The sequence below is a fragment of the Oscarella lobularis genome, chromosome 12 (genome assembly GCF_947507565.1).
Source record: "Oscarella lobularis chromosome 12, ooOscLobu1.1, whole genome shotgun sequence".
Taxonomy (NCBI): domain Eukaryota; kingdom Metazoa; phylum Porifera; class Homoscleromorpha; order Homosclerophorida; family Oscarellidae; genus Oscarella; species Oscarella lobularis.
In genome coordinates, this window is record NC_089186.1 from 1734037 (window position 1) to 1761050 (window position 27014).

The 27014-nt window shown below is 48.5% G+C and overlaps 6 protein-coding genes and 1 long non-coding RNA gene across 10 annotated transcripts; 5 read left to right on the forward strand and 2 right to left on the reverse strand.

Moving 5' to 3' along the window:
- Positions 1–3: 3 nt before the first annotated feature.
- Positions 4–1919, reverse strand: LOC136193832 (origin recognition complex subunit 4-like). The gene is made up of 11 exons (XM_065982820.1): positions 1794–1919; positions 1653–1743; positions 1530–1593; positions 1378–1466; positions 1105–1302; positions 945–1048; positions 821–890; positions 676–762; positions 506–614; positions 357–452; positions 4–296 (listed from the first exon to the last, which is right to left on the reverse strand). Exons 1-11 carry the CDS (start codon positions 1907–1909, stop codon positions 40–42), a joined length of 1281 nt encoding a protein of 426 aa, XP_065838892.1. The 5' UTR covers positions 1910–1919; the 3' UTR covers positions 4–39.
- A 1478-nt stretch (positions 1920–3397) lies between these two features.
- Positions 3398–9812, forward strand: LOC136193829 (collagen alpha-1(II) chain-like). Its single transcript, XM_065982815.1, has 37 exons — positions 3398–3419; positions 3494–3547; positions 3610–3762; positions 3814–3849; positions 3901–3945; positions 3998–4105; positions 4181–4387; positions 4458–4556; positions 4631–4684; positions 4750–4848; positions 4901–4945; positions 5001–5054; positions 5120–5272; positions 5321–5482; positions 5546–5590; positions 5659–5757; positions 5810–5917; positions 5987–6094; positions 6150–6203; positions 6261–6305; positions 6370–6738; positions 6790–6951; positions 7008–7061; positions 7138–7245; positions 7300–7407; positions 7464–7517; positions 7579–7632; positions 7692–7745; positions 7802–7855; positions 7915–8022; positions 8076–8183; positions 8257–8643; positions 8702–8834; positions 8892–8995; positions 9046–9075; positions 9135–9329; positions 9392–9812. Exons 2-37 carry the CDS (start codon positions 3497–3499, stop codon positions 9530–9532), a joined length of 3948 nt encoding a protein of 1315 aa, XP_065838887.1. The 5' UTR covers positions 3398–3419; positions 3494–3496; the 3' UTR covers positions 9533–9812.
- A 584-nt stretch (positions 9813–10396) lies between these two features.
- LOC136194240 (uncharacterized) lies at positions 10397–12699 on the forward strand. Its single transcript, XM_065983310.1, has one exon. It carries the CDS (start codon positions 10398–10400, stop codon positions 12600–12602), a length of 2205 nt encoding a protein of 734 aa, XP_065839382.1. The 5' UTR covers position 10397; the 3' UTR covers positions 12603–12699.
- A 50-nt stretch (positions 12700–12749) lies between these two features.
- On the forward strand, positions 12750–16812 carry LOC136193698 (methionine--tRNA ligase, cytoplasmic-like). Its single transcript, XM_065982636.1, has 25 exons — positions 12750–12846; positions 12900–12937; positions 12983–13120; positions 13177–13239; positions 13305–13374; positions 13434–13537; positions 13586–13662; positions 13717–13909; positions 14011–14138; positions 14205–14294; positions 14347–14398; positions 14453–14512; positions 14572–14646; positions 14705–14750; positions 14819–15039; positions 15114–15231; positions 15290–15423; positions 15500–15579; positions 15632–15763; positions 15815–15919; positions 15973–16084; positions 16137–16208; positions 16270–16350; positions 16403–16462; positions 16524–16812. Exons 1-25 carry the CDS (start codon positions 12753–12755, stop codon positions 16680–16682), a joined length of 2502 nt encoding a protein of 833 aa, XP_065838708.1. The 5' UTR covers positions 12750–12752; the 3' UTR covers positions 16683–16812.
- A 407-nt stretch (positions 16813–17219) lies between these two features.
- LOC136194159 (PHD finger protein 14-like) lies at positions 17220–21470 on the forward strand. Its single transcript, XM_065983214.1, has 22 exons — positions 17220–17398; positions 17445–18385; positions 18480–18545; positions 18601–18632; positions 18706–18764; positions 18830–18930; positions 18978–19033; positions 19085–19196; positions 19249–19343; positions 19399–19441; positions 19496–19561; positions 19627–19692; positions 19744–19810; positions 19867–19950; positions 20004–20110; positions 20164–20259; positions 20311–20468; positions 20525–20656; positions 20710–20863; positions 20918–21160; positions 21220–21273; positions 21324–21470. The coding sequence occupies exons 1-22, from the start codon at positions 17350–17352 to the stop codon at positions 21405–21407; spliced, it is 2865 nt and encodes a 954-aa protein (XP_065839286.1). The 5' UTR covers positions 17220–17349; the 3' UTR covers positions 21408–21470.
- Positions 21471–22941: 1471 nt separating this feature from the next.
- Positions 22942–26928, forward strand: LOC136194160 (eIF5-mimic protein 2-like). 4 transcript variants are annotated; one of them, XM_065983218.1, is made up of 15 exons: positions 22942–23056; positions 23115–23186; positions 23298–23380; positions 23434–23527; positions 23590–23699; positions 23761–23826; positions 23877–24122; positions 24186–24269; positions 24559–24642; positions 24703–24768; positions 24828–24908; positions 24964–25035; positions 26206–26272; positions 26332–26454; positions 26707–26928. In XM_065983218.1, the coding sequence occupies exons 2-15, from the start codon at positions 23126–23128 to the stop codon at positions 26742–26744; spliced, it is 1275 nt and encodes a 424-aa protein (XP_065839290.1). In that variant the 5' UTR covers positions 22942–23056; positions 23115–23125; the 3' UTR covers positions 26745–26928. The 4 variants fall into 4 exon arrangements, with proteins under 4 accessions (XP_065839290.1, XP_065839287.1, XP_065839288.1 ...); XM_065983215.1 differs by lacking the exon at positions 26707–26928 and having other exon boundaries at positions 26332–26700; XM_065983216.1 differs by lacking the exon at positions 26707–26928 and having other exon boundaries at positions 22987–23060; positions 26332–26700.
- On the reverse strand, positions 24533–25413 carry LOC136194167 (uncharacterized). The gene is made up of 3 exons (XR_010671528.1): positions 25339–25413; positions 25202–25290; positions 24533–25089 (listed from the first exon to the last, which is right to left on the reverse strand). It is a non-coding gene; the product is annotated as an uncharacterized lncRNA (long non-coding RNA).
- Positions 26929–27014: the final 86 nt, after the last annotated feature.

Here is a 27014-nt window from a genome sequence, read left to right on the forward strand (position 1 = left end):
GCCTTGAGGTCTAACAAGTCTATTGATTAACATAACTAATTAAACAGTTATACTCGATTTTGCCCATTGGCCTATTTCCGTTGGGCAATTGGGATACGTTTCAACTGCTTTTCTAACTTCGTCCGGGTCTAGTCCAAGTTGAAGCAGAAAACGGTCTCGTTGCGTCGACATTGATTTACCGGTTCCCGTATGGGGCACCACCAATTCGAGACTGAGAAAATGATCGAGCGCTTTGAGAGCGACGGGTTTGCTAAACGTTTGAATGACTTTTGATTTTGAGGCAAATTTTCTAAACTCTATAGAAGGAAAATTTTTATTAATAACCTCCCAATGACGTAGAGGCTTCCCCCTCTCACCTTCGTAAGCCGTTTCAAAATTAAACGGTTTTCCGTTGAGATTTTCTGTGAGGTGGCTCATGCTAATGAGCAAACACAATTCGAGAACAGAAATATCTATAAAATTAATTAGTTATCTATACGTACCCAGTGCCCAATGTATTAGTTACCTTTGAGAATCCTTGGCCTAGTTTCCATAGTGAGTTCTTGGGCTGATTCAGCCAAGTCTTCTGCTGTAATAAGCGGATGATCTGCTGACAGTTTCACTATAGGCAGTGCCTGGATAATATAAAAACAACAGATGAATAAATCGTGCAATGACAATATATTTATTACCTACCAGCAAATTATGTAGTGCGCGAATGTCAGTAGATATATTATAGAAATGACGTAGAATTTTAATCACTTTTGCATCTTGCAATAAGCCCTTGTAAGCGCGTAAAAATCACAAACTAGTCTACGTATAGATTTTATAGAGTAGGAACCTCTAAGTTTGAAGTCCACGTGGAACGGAAGCCGTCATCAGAAAAATCAGACGGAATCTTCAGACACTCCCTTGAACATTTACCACGTAAAAACACTAGGAATCATTACTTAATTACTTATTACCGGAAAGCGTCCAGGTACGTGTCGAACGGCATGCGGGTAAATAAACTAATAAGCTGATGAGAAAACCGTGACCGAACCCTTTTCTCAAGCAACTCAACGACGTCCTTTAGATAGATTGCCGTCCATCATTTAATCAATAAGATAGCCGCGCGAAACTAACGAGTCGGCACGTGAGCCCAACAATAGCCACGGGCGTGCGAGCTGATTGGGCAATTTCGAGGAGACCATAGAGCAGCTTTTGTCCCGCGTGCTGAGCAAATTGATCGAACTCGTCCAAGACGAAAACAATAGCCTTGCTACGTTCGTCCCCCGCGTTGAGCGTCTCCACCAAAAAACCCATAACCTCAGCGAATGAGCCCTATGTAGAGATTATATAACGTGCTTAGTGTGGCCTCCTTGGGGGGGGGGGGGGGGGGGGAGGAGTAGTGCATACTATTGATATGGTCTCTTCGAGTTCTGAAGCTAGGCTCAATTGGTAGGCTATCTCTCTTAGAGCTGTCCTATCGTCACATTGAACTAAGCCTGTGTGGCGCACATAGATACCTTATATAATAAATAATTTGGGCTCCCAAACTCCTGTATAACCGTTTAGATAGACTTTTGTAAATTCCTCGTTTTCGCGAAGATTTTCGAGTGCGCTATTCAAAAGCTGCACCGGTAAAATTATTTTTTAAATTTCTGTTGTGGTTAAAATAGTTTTCGGGATACCGCTGATTTCCCGGATCCCCTATGGCCTATCAGCAACGCGGACGTGCTCTGTCCGAATTTGATGGGCTGCTCGAGAAGCGCGATCACTTTCCTTATAAGGAAGTTGTCGGATAAGCAAGGTTAGCGGCCGTTTCTGCCTACTGTTTGGCCTCGCGAAGATATTCGGGCAGCTCGGTTAATCGATTTTGGAATACGCGTCGTCGCAGCGCGATCTTCAGTTCGTCGAGACTGCGGTCCGCTGCAGGGACGATGGCCATATTGTGAGCTCGTGCGAGTTCCGCGATGTCACGTGTTTTACCACGGGTGCGGCGGATATTGCATTAGACGAAACAGTAGCGAAATTAATCGAATTAACGAGTGCTCGTGGGGAAAACGCTAGAACGCCTATCGTAAGCAGAAATATGAGCAAACTGCGAGTATTATGATGATTTTTAGAAGGCATTCGAGTCATAAAAGCAAACAAGATGTTGCGAAAGAGAGCGAAAAGAGGCAAAGTAAGACGACGCATGCGCAATCTAGAATGAGGTATACAAGCCCGGAGCTATTGCCATTATGCAGCATCTAATCCAATAAGCCTCCTTTGTTTCGACCATGTTTAGCCCCTTCAAGCTGTCAATCACTGCCCCCGCCCCAGATACGAGGCAGCTTGCAGCACACCAACCAGAGCTCATTGTTGAGCGCTTGCCTGCTCCGTGGTCTCTGCATAGGCGCGTGCACACCCTTTCTGCGGCTCCCAGGTGGCAGGATCGGCTTCGCACGGCTCCGAAACGTCCATTCGCTAGCACAATCCCGACTATTCAGGAAGTGAGGCGAGCTCGTTTCAGGTAAGAGGTGCCACGACACGCACGCATTTCATCTAGAGGCGCCTTCTCGCCTCGCTATCCACACGCAATCGCGTGCTTTTCTACTGTATCGCGCTCACGCTGCAACGACGTGCACGCTAGAGGGTCTTCGTCTTTTTTTCCCCCCATTGTTTCGTATCGGACCTTTGTTTTCCCTACTGAGGCTTCGCCGGGCGCAGCGCGCGCAGCTCTCGTCACCTCGTTTGCGCGCGACGCGCGCGTGAGTGCACAATGCAATTCCCCTTTTTTCTCCGTGCAGATTTCGAAGATGAAAGGAACGTGGCTTTCAGCGATCCTATTCGGCTCGCTGCTACTGCGAGTCGCGGCCCAAGGTAAGCACGATCGCGTCGCACTCTAGCGTTTTTTTCGCGCGTTTTGTCGCCGTCTATCTCCCTTTTTTTCATCGCCGTCTGCTTGGATGACAGACCAGGTTTCGATCCATTCTTTCTTCCTAATGTGTATTGTTGCACGACTAAATTCGATTATGACGCTGTGGCCTCTCCAAAAGGCCGCCGGGGCTAAATGCGCGCGAAACCTTCCCGCCCTTTTTCTCAAACCTTGCTACATCTCGTCGAAGCGTCAGCGCGAGCCCCTACACTTTTTTTATCCGTTCGCGCTCCCCTCGAAATCCCATCCACTTCCGCCTCCGGTTTACGCCTTCTTCTCATTGGTCTGCAAACGACCGACCAATCAGAAGCGGCTCCCGCGCCGCGGGCACGCTAGACAACGGCGCGCGCGTCCGCGTCGTCGGAAAAAAAAACAGGAGGGGGGAAACTCTTTTCACCGAGCTCATTGCGGTTTCTTTGTTTCTTTTCACCCTCCCACCTATCCTCCGCTCCGCCCTCGCACAATGAACAGACGACGTAAGTTGGCGACCATCAATATACCACATCGTTTTAATTTCTTATCTTTCTAGGGAAGCGCGGTAAGAAGAGAGACGTCGATTTTTCACACGCACGCGCCATATTTGAGTTATCGTTTTTTTTTTATATTGAAAAGGCCATGAAAGGCGAAAAAGGCGATACGGGTTCACCGGGTCAACCGGGCGATCCGGTAAGCGCGTAGCGCGCGCTTTCAAACGAACGAAAACGAAAATGTCATTTATTTTACTATAGGGGATCCCAGGTATTGACGGCGACGAGGGCCCCGCAGGGCCTTTCGGTCCACGTGGAGACCCGGGTTCCCCGGGTCCCCCGGGTCCCCCGGGTCCCCCGGGCTCGGGAACGGGAGGCGGCGGCGGCGGCACCGGCGTCGGTGGCGGCGATCTTGTGAGAAGCATAGAAGAAATTAAAATGAATTTATTTGATTATTTTTATTAGAAAGCGGGAGGCGATCCGGGACTTCCGGGTCCACCGGTAAATAACCCCGTCACTTTGCACTATGAAATATACGTCATCGTCTTTTAGGGAGTACCTGGTCCGCCGGGACCCACCGGACCCTCGGGAAGAACAGTAAGTTGATAATATTTCTTGTTAAATAAGTTATATTTATTTTTGCGTATAGGGAGACACGGGACGGCAAGGAGCGCAGGGAGCGAGCGGACCTCCAGGCAATCCGGGACCTCCAGGAGCTACAGGACCGGCTGGTCCGACCGGAAAACGTGGCGATGACGTCAGTGCTTCGATATATAATAATAATAATAATAATAATAATAATAATAATAATAATGCTGATCGTTTCTCAAAGGGTTTGGCTGGCGAAATTGGACCTCCCGGACCTCAGGGACCTCAGGGACAGAAAGGACCGCCGGGTCCCTCGGGAAATCCGGGCGCTCCCGGCGTCAAGGGCAACTCGGGTCCGCGGGGCACGGACGGTCGACACGGAATGCCAGGCGAAGACGGCTCGAAAGGTCAACGAGGAGAAATGGGAATGCCTGGACCGCCGGGACAAGCCGTGCGTAGAGAGAGCGAATCAATACTATTGATCTAGATAGCAATTGGTTTTTTTCTTCTTTTTGATTTAGGGTTCGCCGGGTGCAAGAGGCGAGCCGGGTCGACAGGGACCGCGCGGCATTCCCGGAGCGTCGGGCAAAGACGGACAACGAGGACCGATTGGACCGATTGTGAGGGAGTCAATAAAGAATTAACTCTCTCTCTCTCTCTCTCTATATATATATATAACGTTGTCTTATTGTAGGGTGCTCCCGGCGCCGTTGGCGCTCCCGGAGCTCCTGGCATTGCGGGAGCAAAGGCACGCCTCCTCTTTTGAATTCTCAATGAGAGTACTTATATATATATATATATATAAATCCTTAGGGCGAGAGAGGTTCGTCTGGCGATGCTGGCCTGAACGGCGAGAGAGGTCCGCCTGGTCCTCAAGGATCTCAGGGTATCCAGGGACGGACTGGATCTCCAGTACGTAAATAAATAAGTGAATAAATAAAATAGATGAAATACTATTCCTTAGGGAATCGGGGGAAACGATGGATCGAGTGGACTTCCGGGAGCCGACGTGCGTCGAATTGGCAATTAGTTATTGAATTGCGATGTTGAATGTGCGTTGCTAGGGAGTTATTGGTCCGCGCGGAGCTTCCGGAAAAGACGGAAATCCCGGCACGACGGTACAATTTCGAGAGAGAATTCGTATTTAAATGATATCTATTTATTTATTTATTTTCTGCTCTAGGGTCCGCCGGGTCCTCCAGGACCGATGGGAATGCGAGGTGAAAGCGGATATCCGGGTCCAACGGGCACGAAGGGAGCGCAGGGTCCGCCGGGAACTCCGGGAATCGCCGGAACGCCAGGACCTCCGGGTGCGTCGGGCAACAGAGGAAAACCGGTACAAAAAGATACATAGGAATTATTTATTTATTATATTACTCTTTAGGGTAAACGCGGTGTCGGCGGAGCGCCTGGTCAGCCGGGAGTTCAGGGTCCAAAGGGCTTGCCCGGAACGGCCGGCGCTCACGGGCAACCGGGTTCATCCGGACAAAAGGGTCAGAAGGGCGAAAGGGGGCAAATGGGTATGAGAGGAGCGAGAGGAGAAACGGTACGATTCATCAGTTAAAAGAAAAAGAAAGATCGATTGTTTAGCGCGTTTTGTTATCTATAGGGCAATAGTGGAAGAGATGGCGCTCCTGGAAATCCGGGTCAACGGGTATAAGATATTAAACATATCATTTATATATATATATATATATACATGTGCTCTATTATTTCTAATAGGGTTCTCCTGGACGAGACGGCAATGCGGGCGATAGCGGCGAAAACGGCCGGGACGGAACTCCCGGACAAGACGGAGCACCCGGACCGGCTGGACCAGCTGTGCGGCGAAAATAAAAATTCCTTTGATTAATTTAACTCGCTTTTATTCCAGGGCCAACCGGGTCCGAGAGGTCCCATTGGAAATACTGGTCCGCAAGGCGAGAAGGGAGAACGCGGCACAATCGGCGGGCTTGGTCGTCCTGGGCAACCTGGTGCCAGGGTATAATCGTTTTATTTATTTATTTATTATATGAAAAATGCTATGGGGAGTTGTGTATGCGTGTATTAGGGTCCTCCCGGTCCCGTTGGCAATGATGGATCGTCAGGAAACAGTGGTCCGCCCGGTAAAGACGGCGCTATGGGACCGAGGGGAGCGGTAGGACCTCCTGGAAGAGATGTAAGAGCTGATCGAACGTACGCTGCGCACAGTGCTAATGCCCTTATGCGCGTAGGGATCAGATGGAACGAATGGTGCCACTGGAGCGCAAGGAGACCCAGGACCGTCGGTAAGATAGACGCAAATGCGAAAAGAGCGCTCAGCTAGCGAACGCACCTTGCAATAGGGAGACAACGGAGAGCCAGGCGCACAAGGCCTATCGGGACCGCAAGTAAGTCGCGCGCGCGAAAAAAGTCACGCGTATTAGATATCACGCGTCTCTTAACCTCTCGTAGGGCAGAACCGGTCCCAAAGGCCAGAAGGGAGAATCGGGCACCATCGGAAATCCGGGTCGCGACGGCACCCCGGGCGACGACGGCGTGAACGGCTCGCCGGGTTCGGCCGGACCGACGGGCGATCGCGGCGCCACGGGCCGACCCGGATCGGCCGGAGCGCGCGGCCAGAAGGGCGATCAGGGCGTGATTGGACCGCGCGGTCCCCAAGGCGGGCCCGGAGTTCCCGGCGATAACGGCGAACGTGGAGAGAAAGGCGACACCGGCCAGCCGGGTCCCACTGGACCGGAGGGAGATGCCGGAGAAAATGGAACGCCAGGCGTTAAAGGAACCGCCGGCACTCCTGGAGATCCCGGAGCGCCTGGACCACAGGTAAGACGTTTGCGTGCTCTGAATTCGTACTAATTAATTAAATATTTTTAGGGTTTGCAAGGTATTTCCGGTCCGCCCGGAAATGACGGAAAGACGGGCGATCCTGGCCCAGCTGGACCGCAGGGTCCCGTCGGTGAGCCAGGCGTTGCTGGACCAACGGGAGACAGGGGAGCACAAGGAGAGCGCGGAATTCCGGGTCCACCAGGAAATGCCGTAATAAACGAAACTTCTATTCGCGCGTATGAATTCACTTAGTCGCTTTTTTTTAGGGATCGGGTGGTTTGCCAGGTGACGACGGAGCGGCGGGAGTTGCCGGTCCTCCGGTTAGTACTTTCTCTAATAATATGACGCATAGATGCCACACAATGGGGCTCCTATGTGTATTTTTTCTCTCCTTAGGGTTCTCAAGGTCCACGTGGCGGTCCTGGACCGCAGGGAATCCAAGGCGTGCGCGGTGCAATCGGTCCAACTGGAAAAGACGGTCCGCGAGGGCTGCAGGGAGAAAAGGTGAAAAAAATCAAAACGACGTCACTCCATTTCTATTTTTTTTGACGTGCGCAGGGCGAGGCCGGAAGTGACGGCCGAGACGGAGAGAACGGAGCAACCGGGCCAATGGGTCCTTCCGGTCCCTCGGGCGATCGTGGAAAGGATGGACAAGACGGGACTCCGGTAACGATATATATATATATATGTATATGCGCTTTGTGCGAATATGTCGCGTTTAGGGTCTCCAAGGTCCTCCGGGACAGACTGGATCTCAAGGTAGCATTGGTCCGCCGGTATGATTTTTTTTTAATTTTGCGCTGCACGTGGATATAATGTAATGGGAACGTGTCCTAGGGTCCTATTGGTGTAACGGGAGCAAAGGGACCCCCGGGAGAGAGAGGACAACAGGTGAGTGAAGACAAACCGCGTCGTCTCTATAATATTTTTTCTTCTCCTTTTTCTTTTAGGGTCCAGCAGGAAAAGACGGAAAGGATGGCGAACCGGGCGAGAGAGGCAGAACGGTACGAATCCGCGAGAAATAATCGGGTATTTTTTTTCTGACGCGCAAATTTCTCAGGGTCCTACTGGACCGATGGGTTCAATGGGATTGACAGGCGAACAAGGAGCGGCTGTAAATATTTGCGAATCGTTTGTAGCGTTACGCGTAGCGAAAGCGTTGATTCGATGTAGGGTAGCAATGGCAAAGACGGAGTGCGGGGAGAACCTGGAATGCCAGGCCCACTCGGACCCCCGGGACCGCCGGGACCGCCGGGACCCGCCGGCGCCGACGGAAGAGCTGTATTCACGATTACGCCGCGAGAAAACCAAAGACCTTATGTTCTTTTTTTCAGGGAGCTCCGGGAGCTCCTGGCGCCGCCGGACAACGTGGAGCGACCGGAGAACGCGGCTCGCAAGGAGAGTCAGGACGACCAGGTACCGAAGGTTCAAGTGGCGTTAATGTGAGAATCAAATTATATCGACGCTTATTTATTTATTTATTCATTTATTTATTTTATTTATTCGTTACGATAGGGCGAACCGGGAGAGCGCGGACCTCAGGGCGAAAGAGGTCCGAGCGGTCCTCAAGGCGACAAGGGCTATCCGGGTCCGCCAGGACCGCCGGGTTCGACTGGACCCGTGGGTCCGCAGGGACCGCCCGGACAGGGAGGAGCGCGAGGCGAACGAGGCGAACGTGGCGCACCCGGTCCGCCGGGCCAGTCCGGTCCCCAGGGACCCATTGGTCAGACGGGTCCGCAGGGTCTCGAGGGACCGCCGGGCGCCGCGGGAGACTCTGGAAATCCCGGACCGCCGGGTCCTCCCGGAAAACCGGGACCGCCGGGCAAATGTCACAGTTGCACCATTCCGGTGCAGTCGCAGACGAGCGTGAAGAAGAATCAGTATTACAGCAGTCAGGACGGCGTAAGAGAGCAAGAATGAGGAACGATGATAAATATGTGTAATCTTTTAATCGATTTAGCAAGCCGCTGCCAAAACGCAGACGCCCGTGTACTACAACGAAGAGACGCAGACCCTGTACGTGGATACGGTTGAGGAAGATATTTATCGCTGTTGCCATGACGTCAAGTTGGAGAATCCCGCCGCGGAGTCTGGTACGACATGAAGAGAATGATGGGGGGGAGAAAGAGTCTATATCGTTTCTTTTCTAGGTATCTACCAGATTGACCCCAATCTTGGCTCGCTAAAAGACAACATTACGGTCTCATGCAATTTCGAGAAGGAGCAAACGTGCTTTAGTCCAAGCGCGGCGAGCGTAAGTTCCAATAATAAAATGTACGAAAACGAAATAGTCGCGATATTTAGGGAACCACGGCCCACAACACCGAAATCATGGTATGTCCACGTTCGATAAGACGTCGTTCTTTTTTAGCATTGTGAGCGGGTGTTTCTAGATCACGTACCCCATAAGCGCTAGGCAAATCAAACAGATGGAATGCGGCTGTGGAGGTTACATGGCCGTCCAGACGTTTGAGTACAAGTGCACGGGACCAGTCAACGATGCGGAATTGGTAGTAAAAACGCCACATGGCTGCCAGCACAACAACAACAAGCCAACAGTATCCCAATTAAAGAACACGTGCGCACAGGTTCGAATAAATAAAAATAAAATTTCAAACAAAATTTTTGATTATATAATTTTTTCTCGTAGGCTACTGCTGACAGTCCAGGCTCCATCTTGTTCGAGGTGTCGGCCTTCGCTAAGTGTTTGCCGTTTGCTTCGGCCACAATGCAGTCGGGTCAACAAGGCAGTTTCGAGTATATAGTTGGAGATGTCTGCTACGAACTTTAGAATCGTGATCACGTGTGTTTTGAGCGAATGACTGTACTTTTTTCAATAGTAAAACCTCTCAGGGCGCACTCGTTTTGCTATTACTTTAGATTTTTGTCTGTTCGTTCTTTTTTCCTCCTCTCATTTAAAAATACCGTGTTTTCGTGTGTTTGGTGACTTTTTTCGCAGAGTTTTTCGTGTTACTGTATTTTTACCTCGGGTCTTACATGTCTGTACGTCTTTATTTGGTGACAGTAACTGTGCGTCGTTGTGTTTCAGTAGAATTTATTTATGCACCTTGGGTAGAGTCAATACTATGCGCGATGCGTTCGAAAGAGCCTTCAATACGCTTAGGCAATGTACTCCGCCGAGAAACGATGACTTGAGCTTCCCTTTCAGTGACTGAATGCCGCTAGATTAGGCCTACAACGTACTAAGAAGTTCGCAAGTGACGCACGCGCGGCACATGACCATTTTTGTTGTTTCAAATTTTAAAACCAAATTGCTATACAATATTGCTTAAAACGTTGTCAGAATTTCATTTTCAGTCGATTTGTATTGTTCTCGATTCGAAATGGCGCACTTACGGTGGCGAAAAGCCGCAGCCAAAGTACCTTCTCGAGCGATGACGTAAATAAATGCCTCCACTTAATATCCACCATCAGAGAAATTCCTCGTGGCACGAATAGAAGAAAGCTGGTCAAGCTCTCCCCGACAAAGAAGCCCTCAGTAGATTGTGATCAATGGTTATCCCCAGTCAATTCAAATTCAGTCAGTGATCTTTAGGTACTAATGGTGAAATGGAATAACGAATGCATTGGAGCCTAAAAACCTATTGCATGCCTTTCTGTACATCTCCCATGCGTTGAGAACGTGCGCTACCATCATGAGCACAAGAACGAAATCGGGTCGTGGAGGAAAAGACAGGACTCTCAACGCTTCCCCATCGACTTCTTCCAACACTAACGTCAGACTCATTGCTCTAACTATCCTTCTAATTGCAATTGCGACGGCCTTTCTATGGCCTGGTCTCAAAACGAGACCAAGCGGTTCCCCGGACGCGAATTGCGACTCTCTTCTACGTCAAGCCGGCGAATTGACTCAACACGGCTCGTCCGGATACGAGCCGGCCCTGCGCCTACTCGCCAAGTGCCTGGCGTCGAACGCGAGTCACGTGGCGGCTCGTTGGAACGTAGGCGTGGTTCTCCTCAAGCTCGGTCGCCAAACGGAAGCACTCGAACATCTCCGTCGCGTTGCCATGGAAACTCCACTCAACGCCGAATATCAACACGGTGCCGGCACGCTCATGACGAATCTCGGTCACTATAGCGACGCGGTGACGCACTTGGAACGCTACGTCGAATTAATTCTCGGAATTGACGATTTTTCGGACACGATAGCGCGCGCGTCCGACTCGAATCCGGAAGATTTAGATTTCATCGTCGCCGAAGGCGATTCCATGACGAGCGCCCTGGAGAAACTACTCAAGGCGTATCTGCGAGTGAATTCACTCAGAAAAGCCGGTCATCTATATCGCATTCTTCTCGGTCTCGACGAAGCGTCTATCGATCTCCACGCGAGCTATCAGGCGTTCGCTTTCGGCTTGGGCGCCGTCGGGCGCGGTTTCGAGTACGTGAAACGCGAGATGAGACTGCGCTTCGTTGCGGGCGGGGCCGGAAGCGTAGAGGATGCGTATGATGTCATCGACGTGCACGCCGCGCGTTTGCTCGCCGCGGGTTTCGACGCGAACGTCGTCAACGTCGCGCGCAACGCGCTCATAGTGAATCGCGACGAAATGAAATCGTTGTTGATTGAAAACTGCGGCGGCGGCGGCGAAGGTGAGTTGTCGATTTTTGCGCGCGCGCACGAGGTAAAGCAGTCGGACGTACGGGCGTTGTTGGCGCGATGCGTGCGAAGTCAGCGCGTTCTCGACGTCGCGTTGAACGTCAAAGGGGCGCTCCATTCCGAAAATCAATTCGGATGGAACGCGTTTTTGAATGCCGTCGCCCTCGGCGACGTCGACATCGTCAAAACGTTTTTACACTACAAAGCCGACGTGCAGGGGCGTACATTCTACGGTATGACGTCACTGCACGTGGCCGCTTTACGCGGGCATTCGCATTTGGTTAGAACTCTGACGCAAGCCGGTCTTAGTCCGACCATCGAGGACTACTATAATCGTACCGCTTTGGATATCGCGTGCTTGCATCGCTGGTCGTTTGATAGTTTTGCTAAAGCGCTTGGCGCCTCGACTGCATGCAGTAAGAGCGCGCTACCACGTGGCAAAACGAAGCGTGGCGCGCTTACAGGCGGCGGCTGGTTAGAAGACGATTTCGCACTTCCGTCGTCGTTGATCGACGAGCGTTGCGATATTGACGTGACGACGAGCGATGACGTCACTGCGGACATTTTAATTCGCGATTATTTAACAGTACAACGTCCCGTTCTGATTCGAGGCGGCGTCGCAAGATGGCGTCATCTACGAACGGCATTGCAAAGGCGAAATCTCGAATCTACATACGGGAAGCTGCTTTTTAAAAAATCCGCTATTCCCTACGCCGAAGCGTTCGGTTTGCCGGCAAACGTGACGACTCTAAAAGAGTTTCTAGCCGATTTGTCGCAACTCCACGCAACCCGGAAATCGAGCGGAACTGACTCGGTGCCCGATCCAAACGTTTTCGCTCCGTACATATTCGAATCGCTTAGTAGCAATTCGCCGTTGATAGAACTGTTCGAACTTCCGAGCTCTTTCGATCCGGAAGTGACGCACGTGACGACGAAAACGGTGCAATTCTACGTCGGTCCTTCCCTATCCGGCGCTCCGGTTCATTTTCACGGATCGGCGTGGAATTCGCTGATATACGGCAAAAAGCGCTGGTTCTTGTATCCGCCCCCGAGCGCCTTTTATTCGAAACGACCCGTATGGGAGTGGTATCGCACTGAATATCAGTCCGATGCGATGGAGTGCGTGCAGGAGGCGGGGGACGTTCTCTACGTGCCGGACATGTGGGGACACGGCGTGATTAACTTGCAGGAAAGCGTAGGATTTGCGTCCGAATTTATATACGGCGCTTCTGAATTTTCAATTTAAACTATATAGCGACCGTGGCTTCAACGTGTTTCTTTGTAATGCACGTCATTTTTCTATAAGTACCCTAGCTTTGTACTTGAAAATATCATCAATTTATTCGTGGAATCGAATAGAGACGTGTTCTTTACTTTAGCGCGCGCCTTTTAGACAATGAAGCTATTTCTCGGTCGAAATTCGGCGTCTCTAAAGTGTCTTATCGTCGCAAAAGCGACCGAATCTTCTGTAGATGTGATCTTTTCGCGAAGTAACCCGCGCACGAGCAACGAGGCCCTAATTCTAAGCGCAAACCTCTTCCAGACGCTCGTATCGCGATTCCTTTCCTAAACGACATCAAAGTAAGCTTCCACAGTACGCATTTACTCTCTAGAAAGCCGTTCTAGCTTCCCGTACTGGAAGAGAAGCCCGGTTCGTTCGTAATCGACGCGAATTCGGCGTGCGTCGCCCTGTGGTGCATTTCCGGCCGAAAAAAGGCGAAAGCAGACGAATTGTGGATACAAGCGACGGAGAAAATTCTAGCGGTAAGCAGAGAACTCGTTCGTTACGGCGTCAGAAACGAATTCGAGACTATTCAAAGAATGAAGACGCCTCGAAAAATTTCCTAAGCAATTTTAACGATAGTCTCAAAGATCGGAGTCAGGTGAGAGAGAGAGAGATCCGTCTTCTCGGTGTACGCACAAATTAAAAAATTATGACGTCACGTAGGAGGAGATTTTCTCGTTGGGCGATCTCATGGCTTTTGGATTAATTTACGATGTCTTCAGAAAAGAAACTGGTATATTCGAAATTTTCATAATTGTTTCAGTAATTAAAAAAAATGTTTTGATTTTTTAGAGGAGTTCTCCAAATTCGATCGTTTCGACGCGTGGTGGAAAAAGTTGACGGGAAATTATCAAATTCAAGCGGCCATAAGCCAATGGGAATCCACAACAGCTTCAGTACGTTTTTCATTATATCGAGACCCAAATATTATTATGTGTGCATAGTCTGATGATTCCGCGGCTGAACACTGGACCAAAGGCGCGTCGATTTTGCCAAAATTCGAAACAAGACACCATCCAATGTAAGAGAACGGGCGTATATCTTTATATCTTCTTCCTATAGATTATTCTTCCAGCTTGCCTTCAGCGGACAAGCGCAATATTCTTATAACAAGCGCTCTTCCCTACGTCAATAACATTCCCCATCTGGGCAATATCATCGGCTGCGTTCTGAGCGCCGACGTCTTTTCGCGCTACTCGCGTCTTCGTCGCTACAACGTCGTCTACGTGTGCGGAAGCGACGAATACGGAACGGCGACGGAGACCAAGGCAACGACTACGATTATTTATAATTTATATTTATAATAATAATTATTATTATTTATAATTGTTTATACGATTATTTATATTTCTTGATCTCTTTTCCTTAGGCGTTGGAGGAGGGAATGACTCCGCGCGAGATCTGCGATAAATACAACGCCTTGCATAGCGAGATCTACGCGTGGTTCAATATCGATTTTGACATTTTTGGGCGCACGACGACGAGTCAGCAGACGGAGTAAGAAACTTTTTTTTTTGATGGGGCCCTGTGGATAATTGATTGGCTAACTTTCGTCTCTGTTAGAATAGCGCAGGACATCTTTTGGAAGTTGTATCGTCGCGGGTATTTGAGTAAGGACAAAGTCGAGCAATTGCACTGCGAGAAATGCGATCGGTTTATTGAATCTATCTGAAATTCGGTTATTATATTATTTGATTTTTTGTAGATTTTTGGCTGATCGTTTCGTCGAGGGAACGTGTCCTTTGTGCAATTATCAGGTTCCCAGAATTCGTAGTCTATATATAAGTAAATTAATTAAATTTTTTCGGAAGGATGCTCGCGGGGATCAGTGTGACAAATGTGGAAAATTGATCAATGCTGTAGAACTCAAAGTATCCACACGTCTCTCTTCCGTTCTTTGTATAGTTGAAGATTCTTTATTTTCTTTTAGGAGCCTCGGTGCAAAGTGTGTAGAAATCGTCCGGTCTCGAAAACGTCGGATCATCTGTTTCTAGATCTAGGAAAAGTATTGCGTTCTTATTGCGCAATATTCTCTTTTCGATTCGCCTACGTTTATTAATTAGCTTGATCCCGAATTGAGAGAATGGTCTCAGGCGTCCATGAGCAAAGGTCAGAAACAATATAATACGAACCATGGACTCTAGTTAAATCTTATTTTTTTTTTCTTATAAAAAAAGGTCACTGGTCGTCCAGTGCCCAAGTGATCACGAACACGTGGATACGCGACGGCGTGAAATCGCGCTGCATAACGCGCGATCTCAAGTGGGGCACACCCGTTCCCCTTGATGGCTACACGGACAAAGTCTTTTACGTGTGGTTCGACGCTCCCATCGGCTATCTGTCCATCACGGCCAATTACACACCCGAATGGGAGAAATGGTGGAAAAATCCTCAAGAAGTAAGTAACGTGGAATTTATTAATTCATTTATTAATCCATTAATTAATCCGTTTATTAATCCGTTGCCTTATAGGTCGAGTTGTTTCAGTTCATGGCCAAAGATAACGTTCCCTTTCACTCGGTCGTATTTCCGTGCTCTCTCCTCGGCACGGGCGACAATTACACGCTCGTCAATCATCTCAGCGCGACAGGTTAAATGGTCACGTGTTATTTTTTAATTTTTACGAGGGGTTGTTCTTTTTCATATAGAATATCTCAATTACGAAGGTGGGAAATTTTCTAAGAGTCGCGGCGTCGGCGTGTTTGGTAACGATGCCATGGCAACCGATATTCCCGCCGACGTGTGGCGATTCTATTTGCTCTACGTGCGACCTGAAAATCAAGTATAAATTATTATTATTATTATTATTATCGTGTGACGTTGAACGTAATAAAAAATTATCGTTTTTTCGTCTGTAGGATAGTCACTTCAGCTGGAATGATTTTGCACTAAAAAACAATACCGAACTTTTGAACAATTTGGGAAATTTTATTAACAGGTTTGAAAGGACGCGTCATTATTGAATCGTTTGCTATGTTCTTCTCTCCTAGGGCATTGTCCTTTGCTCAGAAATTTTTCGACGGCCACGTGCCTCCAATGAATTTGTTGGAATCTGATTATGAACTCGTCGGTCAAATCAACGAGGAAATAGATACGTACGTGAATCACTTAGAGCAGCTAAGGTGACACAAAAACGTGTACTGAGTGTATATGTATAAGATATTCCGTCTTAGAATTCGAGAAGGCCTTAAGAGCATCTTGGCGATTTCTCGACTAGGAAATGGCTTCATTCAAGCCACGAAACCTTGGGAACTAGTCAAGAAGTCTTCTAATGACAAGTGGCTAGAGAACGTACCAGGCAAATACGTATTGGTATTATTGGTCATTATAGATCTCGCGCTGGAACGGTTATTGGAGTGGCTGTGAACGTCACGTGGCTGCTAGCTGTCTTGCTGCATCCCTACATGCCAAAGATCAGTCAAACTATAATGGAGCAGATTCAAGTAGACTATAGGTCGAATGCAATGCCGTGTAATGAATATTCTCGTTGCTTAGGCGCCAGAGCACTTACTGGTCATTCCCACGCACCTGACAGAAGTACTACGACAGGGTCATAAACTAGGAGAGGTAGAAGAATTTATACATTTTTTAATTATACATATTATATATGCATATTGGTTACATGTAGGTCTTTCCCTTGTTTCAAAAGATAGATGACGATAAGGTTGCCGCATTGAAAGGCAGATACGCCGGAAAGCAGCAAGTGACCGTACGTGCAATCCACCGCGTGACCTAAATTAATTATACACTTCATTTTCTAGTCGACGTCAGTCGCCAGTGACGATCAAATAAAAGAGATGGAAGACGCTATAAAAGTTCAGGTGCGATAGAATTTCCAAATAGTCTTCCTTCCCGTATGAGCGAGCGCTCGATCGTCGCCAGGGAGACAAGGTCCGTCTTTTGAAGACGCAAAAGGCGGACAAGGGTCTCGTCGACGCCGAAGTGAAGACGCTTCTCGCCCTAAAGGAACGACTCGCCAAGGCAACGGGAAAAACGACGGCGACCGCCCAGTCGTCGAAAAAGAAAAAGCCCGGAAAGTAGGAGCGATGTACTTTATTACGATATACGGCACATATATATGCACGAGGTCTCTATGCTGTGCTAAGTTGTTTTTTCTGTCTGAATTGCGCCGTTTTTTTCGTGATCTTGCTGAAGCAGAATGGGCAGAGGACGTGCGTCAATTTCGGCATGGCGCGTTCGCACTTGCACGTTTCGATGTGAGAGATGTTTTGCGGGTATTTGTGCGCCTGACGCATGCGCTTGCGAGAGTGCGACGTGCGTTTTTTCGGGACGGCGAGGAGGAGGAACGGCGACGCGGGTGCGTTTGCACTTGGTTGAAGTGAAGGATATAGCAGCATCTCGATTCGAGCTCGAATTGCGACTGCGTCGTTGAGAAATTGCCGTCCTGCTCTCCAAAGTAAAGACGCCATGTTGTTTATAGGCCTAGCGCACGTTCGTTGGGAAATGACAATGAATCAATCAACGAATGGACAATGTGGCTTTGGTCACTATTTGCTTCCGCTTCCTGCTAGACGTCTCTCTCAAACGAAAGAAGAACTCAAGGCACGCAAAGAGTAGCTGATGCGAACTTGAGAAGGGCGCGCCATTTCACATCCGGAGCGAAACCACGTGCGTCGTCTTAGCGCACTTCCAATCCAAAAGGAAAACGAAAAAAAGCGAAGCGAGATAACACGTACGCGTCGAAATAATGACAGACGATTTAAGCGAGTGCATCGCAAAAGCCCTCCCGACGATGAGTGAGCCAATAAAACAATAAAAAAACAAAGAAAAACTCGAATCTAGTGGCGAGACGTCCGGGAAAACGGCAAGTGAAGCCGAACGCCTCAGCCGCCGCTCTCCTCCAACTCGCCTTCGGCGTGAGCGACGACGAGAACGACGAGGAGTACGAAATGTCGAACGATCGCGAGATGGAAGACGAAGTCGAAGAAGAAGACGAAAAGAAAACGTCGAGCGTCGAACGATCGACGGTCACCGTTCGACTGGGTCAAGTCGTCGAGCGCAAGGCGCCGTCGCAGCAGGCGGGAAAGCTCGATCGGATCATCGCGAAGTTGAAACGAAATCAGAACGCTTTCGCTTCGTCGTCGTCGTCGTCGATCGTGTCACGTGACGGCGTCGGCGGACGAGCGGAAGCGACGACGACGACGGCGCGATCGAAGCGAAAGAAGGGCGGCGTCGTCGTCGACGACGTCGTCGAATCGGAGGGGTCCCTTTCGGAAACTGACGACGACGACGACGAGTCGGATTTTTCTTCGTCGTCGTCGGCGTCCGGGAACGTGCGTTCGCTGAAGGACGCGTGGGCGGACGCGGTGAACGGGAGTTCGGACGAGAGTTCGGACGAAGATTTTCGACTTCCGCCGGACAAGGAAGACGCGGCGGGCGACGTCGGCGACGTTGCTAAGGAACAGCGGGTTAGGAGAAGTGGACGCGGACGCGTGGGCGCGGTTGCCGTCGTAGAGAAGCCGACGAAAGAAGACGACGACGACGATGATGAGAGTTCGGATGAGAGCTTCGATCCTGACAGAGCGTCGACCGATAGAAACGAGAGTGTCGACATGAAAGAAAATGAAGAAGAGGGGGGAGGAGGAGGAGGAGGAGATGACTCAGATGAAGACGATGATGATAGTGATGATGATAGTGATGATGATGATGACGTCGACGACGATGATGATGGGCCCTCTGAGGGGATGACGCTAGGAGAACTTATAGAGGCAATGAGATCTGAGGTTAGTTTTTTTTTATTCGGCTCTAAGAATCATCCAGGCTATATTTCTTTCTTTCTTTCTTTCTTTCTTTCTTTCTTTCTTTCTCTGTGTAAAGAAACAGAAGAAAGGCGGCGGCGGAGGCGGCGGCGGCGGCGGCGGCGTCGATGACGGCAACAATGAGGCAAGAGAGAAAACGTTCATGTGACCTATGATACATGACTGTTTTTTATTTACAGTTTTATTGCAGCGTGTGTCTATGTGACGACAGGTGGTATTTCGTTTTGCTTATATAATACGCGTTCACGTGATTTATTTATTTATTTATTTATTTATTTACTCAGCAATGATGATGATGGAGAGATCATGCAGTGCGACAACTGCGGCGTCACAGTTCACGAAGGCAGGAGCCGCAATAAACTTAATCGAAATTTTTACGTCTATTAATTTTTCGACTCACGTGTTCAGCTTGCTTTGGCATTACCGATAGCAATTCGGAAAAGTCGACCGACTCGGAATTTTCGACGGAGCCCTGGTTTTGCGACGCCTGCAAAGCCAATCAGAAACCAGTAAAGAAAAGAGAGCAAAGCCCATACGATCTTCATCATCTTCTTAGACTTGTCAACTCTGTTTGGGAACTGACGGCTTATTCAAAGAGACTGATGACAATAGGTACAATATTATTGCATGTTGGATGATATCGTTTTTATAACGTTTCTCTAGATGGGTTCACGCTGTTTGCGCTCTGTATACCGATGACGTCAAGTTCGGCTCCGTCGATACATTATCGCCCGTTATTATATCGAAAATACCGGCTAATAGATGGAATTCGAAGGTGGTATATGTCATACATACTATCGTTTCGTATATGTTTTTTTTTTCTCCAGAGATGTGAACTGTGTGACGACGAGGAGAGACGTCGCAAGGGTATATGCATACGTTGCGATGCGGGTCTCTGCAAAAGTCACTTCCACGTCACATGGTAAAGCAGGAGCGGGGCGTAGAGCTATATTACTGGACGTATTCTTCTTTTTTAGTGCTCAACGTTATGGATTTCTCACGGAGTCGCCAGCCAATGAGGTGATATCTATCCGTTTCTGTGCACGTGTGCTATCTTGAGGATTTTTCTCCTAGATGGTGGCTGATCCCTTTTTTGCGTACTGCAAGCAGCATTGTGTCAAAGAAGTGGCGAGAGCCAAGGCAATGATCCCCCCTCCCCGCCCGAATTAATTAAAATACCAATCGTGATATTCGTCTTTCCTTAGAAAAAGAAGTATCAAGCGGTCGTGAAACGGGTTCAAGCGTTTAGGGAAAAAGTGTCTCGCAATCAAGTAGGGGGAGAGAAAAAAATTAAGAAATATTTGAAATTGACTACTCTAAAGGATAAACGCGTTCTTAATCGGCTAATGGATGCTAGAGTGTATTACGAGCATCTAAAGGCGAATCCAAGTTAGTGTTTCGCGAGGCGCGGTACGACAGCTTGTGACGTCAAATTTTTTTTGAAGAAGTAGAAGCCATTCCCGTTGAGGAGCAATACGACGATAGCGTCGATCCCGCTTTAGATTTTCGTTTCCTATGGACATATTACGGTTAGGAGACACCAGGGCTTGGGACTTGAAGACTGACTAGTATGGGGCTTTAGAGAGAAAATCTCTAATTTCCAAATTGGAGGCTAATTTGACGACACTTCAACGGAAGCAGAAGGAATTGCAGGAAGAGGATGAGGTTCTGAATGAGAAGGGGCACAAGGTAAGAGGGGGGAGAGAAAGGCACTTTTCTCTTCACGGACTTCTTGCGTTCAGTTAACAGGCGAACTAAACGATCTACAACGCGATAGCATGTCGTTGTGGAAAGCAGGAAGAGAACTATGGCAACTAGTCAATTCTTTAGGCCATGAGGTGAGGAAACCAGAGGAACATCATATATTTTTTAATGATTCTTTTTTTTAGGAGCTTCCTATTCCTGAACAGCTGGAAAACGAACCGCGCGAAGCGATTAAGCTCGACGAACTTCTCCAGCAGGCCGCCAAACAGAAGCCGAAACGTCGCGCGGGGGACGACTCGAAACAGGCGACGAAGTGTCAAAACGAAGTTTCGTCTGACGCGAAGTGGGATCCAGAAGAGAGTGCTCTCTCTCCTTCCTCCTACGTTTGCTTTTTGTTAGATGTTGCGTGTGCGATTCTGACGACGATCGTCACCTTCTAATCGACTGTGACACGTGTCTCGACTGGTATCACATCGGATGCATCGATCCTCCCATGAAGCAGAAGCCCAAGAAAACGTCCCATATGGGATGGTATGCGCGAATAATGTCGGTAAAAACTTAAGGTATTTATTGACTTGATGAAGGCAATGTCACTTTTGCACCACTCGAGTTGAGAACGATAGTCTACAGCCCAGAAAAAGCTCGGCGGATCCGAATCGAGTGAGCACGAAAAGAGGACGAACCGTTAAACGCATAGAAAAGTTTAAATTTTCGTCGCCAACGAAAAAAGCGAAAAAGGCAAAAGCGAAAGTGGTCGGTGTCTGATAAAATAAATGCATTTGTTCTCTCTAGACTCCCTCCGAACCGTCGCAAAAGAGAAGCCTATTCAACCTTTTTAGGAAGAAAAAAGCCGGACGAAAACGAAAGGAGAGAACGAGCGAGTCGCCAGGAGCGTCGGCAGAGGCAACAAAGAAGCTCAAAGACGTGCGCACGCAATGCGTCAAGTGCGGTCAAAGTGGAACGAACCAGACGCTCGTTCGATGCGACGACTGTCGCAAGTGCTATCACTTTCAGTGCCTCGAACCTCCAAGAAAGGTTTTGATTTTTATTTTAGATGATGTTGGGTTGTAATGAGAGCTTTTGAACTGTTTTAGACGACGCCTAAGGTGGCCGGTTACAAGTGGTTTTGTATCAATTGTATTCCTATGGTGGGGACTCTCCTTTTGTACGAGACGACACTTTAGACTATTGTCTTTAGAGTGACGAAGAAGTGGACAATAGTTGGGAATTGCTCGACAAGGCGGAGAAGATGTGGAAGAAACACGACATGGAAGATGATTAATTCTATGACGTATTTGACGTACAGTATTTGATTTGATTCCAAGTAAAAATACGAAGCCTCCCTGAGCGGTCTGCAGGCGCGTAAATAGGTCAGTCTTCATTCGCAGAGATAAAACGTCCGCCGAATCTCGTCAATGAAATGTGAAACTTTGCCGCGATCCGTCCAAACACGAAACGCTTGAAAGCGTTCGCTTAGCGACCGTCTGTCGTCTCAAATCGCTGCGCAGAGCTGCAGGGACAAGCGGCAAGACACGTAAGGAAAGAAACAACGGCGTTTCGGCGACGATCGATGGAAATTCCCCACGGTCACGTGGACGCGATGAAGATCGATTCGCTCAACTTTTTATTTCGAGCAAAAAACGCTCATATGGAAGCATCTACAACCTATACTAAAGTAAAAATATTTCTACCTGATCTAAATTCTCTTCAATATGTTCCGTTCTTCGCGCTATCTTCGCTTTCGCCACGTGGATCGCGTCGTTTTCCTTCTGTCTGACTTTCGCCTAGAAAAAAAGAATTTAGCTACTGTAAATCAATCCGTGTACGTACCTTTTTGTTGCGTCCGTATTCGCGCTACCCAGGCTACACCGCGGGGAGGTTCGGACGCGTCGTAGCCCAGGGAAGTCTTCGCAAAGCGATGACCCCCTTCCAAAAAGTATCGGGCGAGTTGCGGGTCCTCGGCCACTCCATTCAATACCCGCCTGGACGCTAGAATCGGCCCCTAAAACCGAAACCCCCGGCGCGCTGGTATCAAAGCCTTCGGTACATGTAGAACCGGGCCTTGTGGAGTGGAGAGAGGCTGACCGCTGTTTGTAGGAGTCAACAATGAAGACAGTGCAATGGAGGAATCGAAGGCTCCTGGGCCGGATCATCCTCCGTCTAATCGTGCCATCGGGTGAGATAAGTGCCGGCAACCAGGCCATGGTTGAACACCCCCTCTAAGCCGTGCTCACTCGTGCCTAACGTGAGCCGTGCTTATTGGCAACAATAAGACTTTGGCGATCGTTAAATCCCAGTGCGTAAACCGAGGCATAAGCCCCCCATCGCCCTGCCTAGGGGCTCCGGCACGGAATTACCCGTGGGCCACGCTGAGTTCCAACTATCCTTCCTTGCCTTCTGTCGAATCTCCCGAGCCAGTCCATCTCAAGGATGAGACGCAGATTGCTCCACGCCGCACCCACCCTCAGCCGCAACTGAAGAAATCGGTGCGCTCGCCGCTATTTTGAACAGCGCGCCCCGCCCATTGACCCAGTGCGCTCATTGGTCCGCTGTGTCACGTGGTGCGAAATACAGCGCGCTCATTCGTTTGACGAATTAGGTGAGAATTCTAAACCGGTTTCGATACAGGTTTGACCGGTATCTTTAGAAAAAATGACGCAACATCGCCACGCGATTGAAGCATGATCGACCACACCCAAGATGGCGGATCAATACCACGTAGCTAGGCTTCCTCCTTTTCTTCTACGTTCGTTTTCACGCACCCGTTTATAACGCAGAGCGAAATTTATTAGTGCATAGACGCATATCGTACGCCTACGTTTGTACGGGTGCTGTCGTCTACTTTCGTTCCCGTATAGGAAAGAACTAAAGCTCTCGGATCTGCGACGAGTTTTGCTTTTCGCTTTGCGCACGGTAGGGAAAAGGATAAAGGCGAGTACGTTCGGGGGGTGTCTGTAAGGGCGTCAGATCGAGCCGGAAACCGTTTCAGTTTGGATTTGTATGAGTCAGAAGCAGCCCAAGCCAACCCTCGGCGGACGGAGGATTCGAACTCGCAAAAGAGGTCGGTTTACACCGCGTACGCGAACGCCGAGAGGCGGGAAAGTTAGTTTCGATATGGGGCCCCCTACGAAGAAACGGCGATCTAGCGAGCTAACGCGAACCCTTTTCGCAGATGAAAAAGTAAAATACGAACCGCAGACGTTCCGCGATGAAATCATCGACGGAATCAACAAAGCGGAAGGCGACCTAAAAAAAGTAGAATTTAGAAAAAAAAAGTGTAGCGCGCTAGGAGAATATACACTTCCAAGGTGTCAGATTTTCTCGATGTGGCTGGAAGCTCTCTTAATTATCGCTTCTACGCGGACGTTCTTCTTGACGTTCTCATAGCCGGTGGCATGTTAGGTGAGAAGAGAGGGGGGACCCTGTAAGGGCTACGTTGTCTAACTGATTAGTCCCCCCTTTAGCTCCTGGTGGTTCTCTCATAACGGATTGTCCGGAGGGAAAGCCGTTTCGCGCGACTGCCTGCGTGTTTTTGGCGGAGAATTCTCTCGACGGAATTCGTCAATACGTTCAGGTCAATATTTCCTCTTTAGTTAATCCGTTATTGATTTCTTGTTTGCGATTTTTTACGTCAGCTTTTCAACAATTTGATCAGACGCTACAAATATTTGCAGAAGTCCTTTGAAGACGAAATAAAGAAGGTTCAAATAACTATTAGAACATTTATTAAATAATCGATTCATTGATTTAGGTTTTGCAATTTTTGAAAGGGTTTTCTGACGAGGAACGAAAAAAATTGGCCATGTTCACTGGCCTTGTTTTGAGCAGTGGAATGGCCACGGCCGATCTTCTCTTGTCCCTCTGGAGCGACCATCTCATCAAGCCGGGTATCTCTCTCGCCTTTGCCACGGAAATGTTCCGGGCCTGGCTCACAGGCAAGGACATCGAGAGCGTGGGAGCTGCCTTGAAGAAATCCGGATTAAACGGAAAACTAAAAGTAAGATATGATTTAGTATAGTAGGGATTTTCGTTGTGATATTCTACTCTTTTCTGAACGAAGGAACTTTTTCCTGGGAGTCCGAGTATGAAGCAGTTCGAAGATCATTTCACTGAAGCAGGATTAACAATTCTTGTCGCATTTCAGGTAAAGGCTTAGCAGTGACTATTATAGTCTTAGTAGCGACTTTACTAAAACAAAGACCAGTATTTAGTGTCTGAAAAGGAAATGTATAGAGAGTACTTAGGCAGTAGGCCCATCCAACCAAGACCAGTCTTCATTGTATGATAAGAACTTTGTATAGACCAGTTTCTGTATGAAAACGAATATTAATTAATTGAATTACGTAGTAAAAGCAAAAGTTTTGCTTTAACTACAATAGAAAAGAGGACGTTTTATAGTTCCTCTATGAACGTCTTCCTTTTTTTTTTATTAGAAAGGGCAGGAAGTGAGTGCCGTCAAACGAGAAATGCAAGCTCAAATCAAGGAGATGATAGAAAACGAGGAGACCCTTCAAGACGTCAGTCTGCGTTCTCTTTCCTCAAAAGAAGACGTTTTTCACGCGTTTTTTTGTGCGTAGATTGAAGGAGAAATCCGATCTATAATGGCAAAGAATAAACTCCCCGAACAAGACGTCATCGTTCTCGTAAGGGAGACCTAGTAGTCAAAAAAATTAATTATTGAATTACACTGTATTTCGTTTAGCTTTGGAGAGTCGTCATGACGGCGGTGGAGTGGAATAAAAAGGAGGAACTTGTCGCCGATCAGGCACTGAAACATCTCAAGGTAAATAAATAATAGTGACGATATTTTTGAAGTAATTCGAATCGATGCGTTCTAGGCCTACTGTCCTTTGTTCGCCGCCTTCGCCACCCAAGGCGTCTCAGAACTCACTCTGATGGTTCGAATTCAAGTAAGACGCCGTGCACCGACGAATCGCGTCGCGTAGTCCTAGTGGAAGTACAAACTATACACGTACAACGTTAGAATCTGCACGCGTAAGGCGCGCGTGCGAGAAACGTTCTTATCGCCCGTTTGCGCCCTCTCATACGCACGGGCACGACGCGTAGCCGATGTACTTTTAAAGCGTCGTTTGTACGCCGCGGGAAATGCGAGGATATCTGAAATCTTCGCTGTCTTGCCGCCTTGTCTCTTTCCCCAATACTGTCTGGTGTGGGAAACGTTAATTTAGATAGAAGTCGTATTCCTTCGTTACGTGGATATCCTCGTTGTAGATTAGAGATCATTTGATTTTCAAAGCAACTTGCTTGAAGTCTTTTTTTACCCCCCGTCAAAGAGACTCTCCCGTTCCATTCCTTTACAGTTTAGCGTCAAGGGAAGTGCGTCAGACCCCACAGATCGCAGTAATAGAGATGAGTCATCTTGGAACCAGAACTGTGCGTTATTAAGAGTTCGGTCTCACCTATGTGACCTTTGAAATGTAAACAAAATATAGGAAATTCCACGTTGCGCAGGGTTTCTCGGAGGGGTCAGGCAGGATGTTTTCGGCAATAAAAGGGTCATCTAAATTTAGACGAACGGACGCTAAATATAGTAATGAAGTTTTATTTTTGGTACGCGGAGTTAACGGACGTAGACCTTGTGACTGAGTGGCTTAGGTAGATTGCTTAATACGGTTGGAACGTTTCCAGTCGCGTCCGAGGTACTGCGCGCCACGGAAGTGTCATCTTGTGATGAGGAAGCGAGGCGCTCTGCTAGAGAAGCCGTGCTTGCTTAGTTCTACGGCTTTGTGCAATATCACCCCTCAAGTCGTTTTAGTTTCGACGACAAGCCGTCGCTTTACTCCTTATAGCCTATTCGAACTTTCAAACTTGGGGGGAGGGGGTTAGAGAGGTCGATGGACTGACTTACTCAGTCTCGGGCGTTATGCATTATAATTGAGAACCGTACGATAGTGTATCTTGGAGAATAGGAAAAATAGCTTTCGTTATGAATATTCCGACGTGCACTGGTACACAAATTGAACGAACTGGGTATCTACGTTAGTTTCGCCTTACATTGTACTTGCGTTGCGTTGCATCGCGCATTTTTTTCTTTTATTCTCTAACTCCTATGTCTCAAGGACTACTGCTACGACAACATGGTATTCCTAAAAGTCTTCCAAAAGATCATACTTCTTTTTTACAAGAGTAAGTCACGAACGGTATGTGTCCAGTATGAATGATTGCGATTGGCATATCCGTCGCAGCGGACGTTCTGAGCGAGGACTGCATTCTGAAATGGTACAAGGAAGCCCACTCGCCCAAAGGCAAGACCGTTCTCTTGGAACAGATGAAAAAGATGGTCGAATGGCTTCAAAACGCTTCCGAAGGTAAGCGAAGGGGGGGACCCAGGGTAGAGCCGGAGGGAAAGCGGCGCTGCACACACGCACAAAAAGGAGGGGCGTCTGTAGGCCAATTAATTAATAATTAATCCGGTTCCGACGTATCCCACTGCCTCTTCGGGGGTCTCGTCCTTGTCCTGTTTCCTTATTTGTATCCGGCGACTTGGCCTTCCACTATTCCCTTTCGAGTCTTGCTTTATCCGCTCGTCCAAAAAAAGAGTCTAGGAAACATTCGTTTAGAATCGGATTCCGACGACGGCGGCGACGGGGGAAAATAATTGACCGCGACCTTGTTTTTTTCTCTCTCTTCTCTCTCTCTCTCTCTCTCTCTCTCTCTCTCTCTCTCTCTCTCTCTCTCTCGCTCGGTTTTTGACGTCTCGCATTTTTTTCTTTCCTTTTGTTTCTGTCTCTGCTGCCGCGCTCGCTCGGCTAATGCGCAATCTTGTACTCGTTTGCACCGAATGGTAAACGCGTCTATCTGCACTTTCGCCAGACGAGGGCTGACCCTTGCCTAAATTATGCGCAGCGGGCGCTGCGGCTAGCCTGAC

Bases quoted from the DNA above. Each gene is read 5' to 3' on its own strand.
- LOC136193829 (XM_065982815.1), top strand. From the start codon at position 3,497: ATGAAAGGCGAAAAAGGCGATACGGGTTCACCGGGTCAACCGGGCGAT. The intron at 4,685-4,749 runs GCACGCCTCCTC...ATAAATCCTTAG, and splicing joins CTGGCATTGCGGGAGCAAAG to GGCGAGAGAGGTTCGTCTGG. The intron at 9,330-9,391 runs GTTCGAATAAAT...TTTTTCTCGTAG, and splicing joins TAAAGAACACGTGCGCACAG to GCTACTGCTGACAGTCCAGG.
- LOC136193832 (XM_065982820.1), bottom strand. From the start codon at position 1,909: ATGGCCATCGTCCCTGCAGCGGACCGCAGTCTCGACGAACTGAAGATC. The intron at 891-944 runs GTAATAAGTAAT...TAAATGTTCAAG, and splicing joins ACGTACCTGGACGCTTTCCG to GGAGTGTCTGAAGATTCCGT. The intron at 763-820 runs GTTCCTACTCTA...CGCGCTTACAAG, and splicing joins CGTGGACTTCAAACTTAGAG to GGCTTATTGCAAGATGCAAA.
- LOC136193698 (XM_065982636.1), top strand. From the start codon at position 12,753: ATGAAGCTATTTCTCGGTCGAAATTCGGCGTCTCTAAAGTGTCTTATC. The intron at 13,910-14,010 runs GCAACGACTACG...TCTTTTCCTTAG, and splicing joins GAACGGCGACGGAGACCAAG to GCGTTGGAGGAGGGAATGAC. The intron at 14,751-14,818 runs GTCAGAAACAAT...TTATAAAAAAAG, and splicing joins TCAGGCGTCCATGAGCAAAG to GTCACTGGTCGTCCAGTGCC.
- LOC136194240 (XM_065983310.1), top strand. From the start codon at position 10,398: ATGAGCACAAGAACGAAATCGGGTCGTGGAGGAAAAGACAGGACTCTC.
- LOC136194160 (XM_065983215.1), top strand. From the start codon at position 23,126: ATGAGTCAGAAGCAGCCCAAGCCAACCCTCGGCGGACGGAGGATTCGA. The intron at 23,528-23,589 runs GTGAGAAGAGAG...TCCCCCCTTTAG, and splicing joins CATAGCCGGTGGCATGTTAG to CTCCTGGTGGTTCTCTCATA. The intron at 24,123-24,185 runs GTAAGATATGAT...TTCTGAACGAAG, and splicing joins GATTAAACGGAAAACTAAAA to GAACTTTTTCCTGGGAGTCC.
- LOC136194159 (XM_065983214.1), top strand. From the start codon at position 17,350: ATGACAGACGATTTAAGCGAGTGCATCGCAAAAGCCCTCCCGACGATG. The intron at 19,442-19,495 runs GTGATATCTATC...TTTTTCTCCTAG, and splicing joins CGGAGTCGCCAGCCAATGAG to ATGGTGGCTGATCCCTTTTT. The intron at 21,274-21,323 runs GTGGGGACTCTC...TATTGTCTTTAG, and splicing joins GTATCAATTGTATTCCTATG to AGTGACGAAGAAGTGGACAA.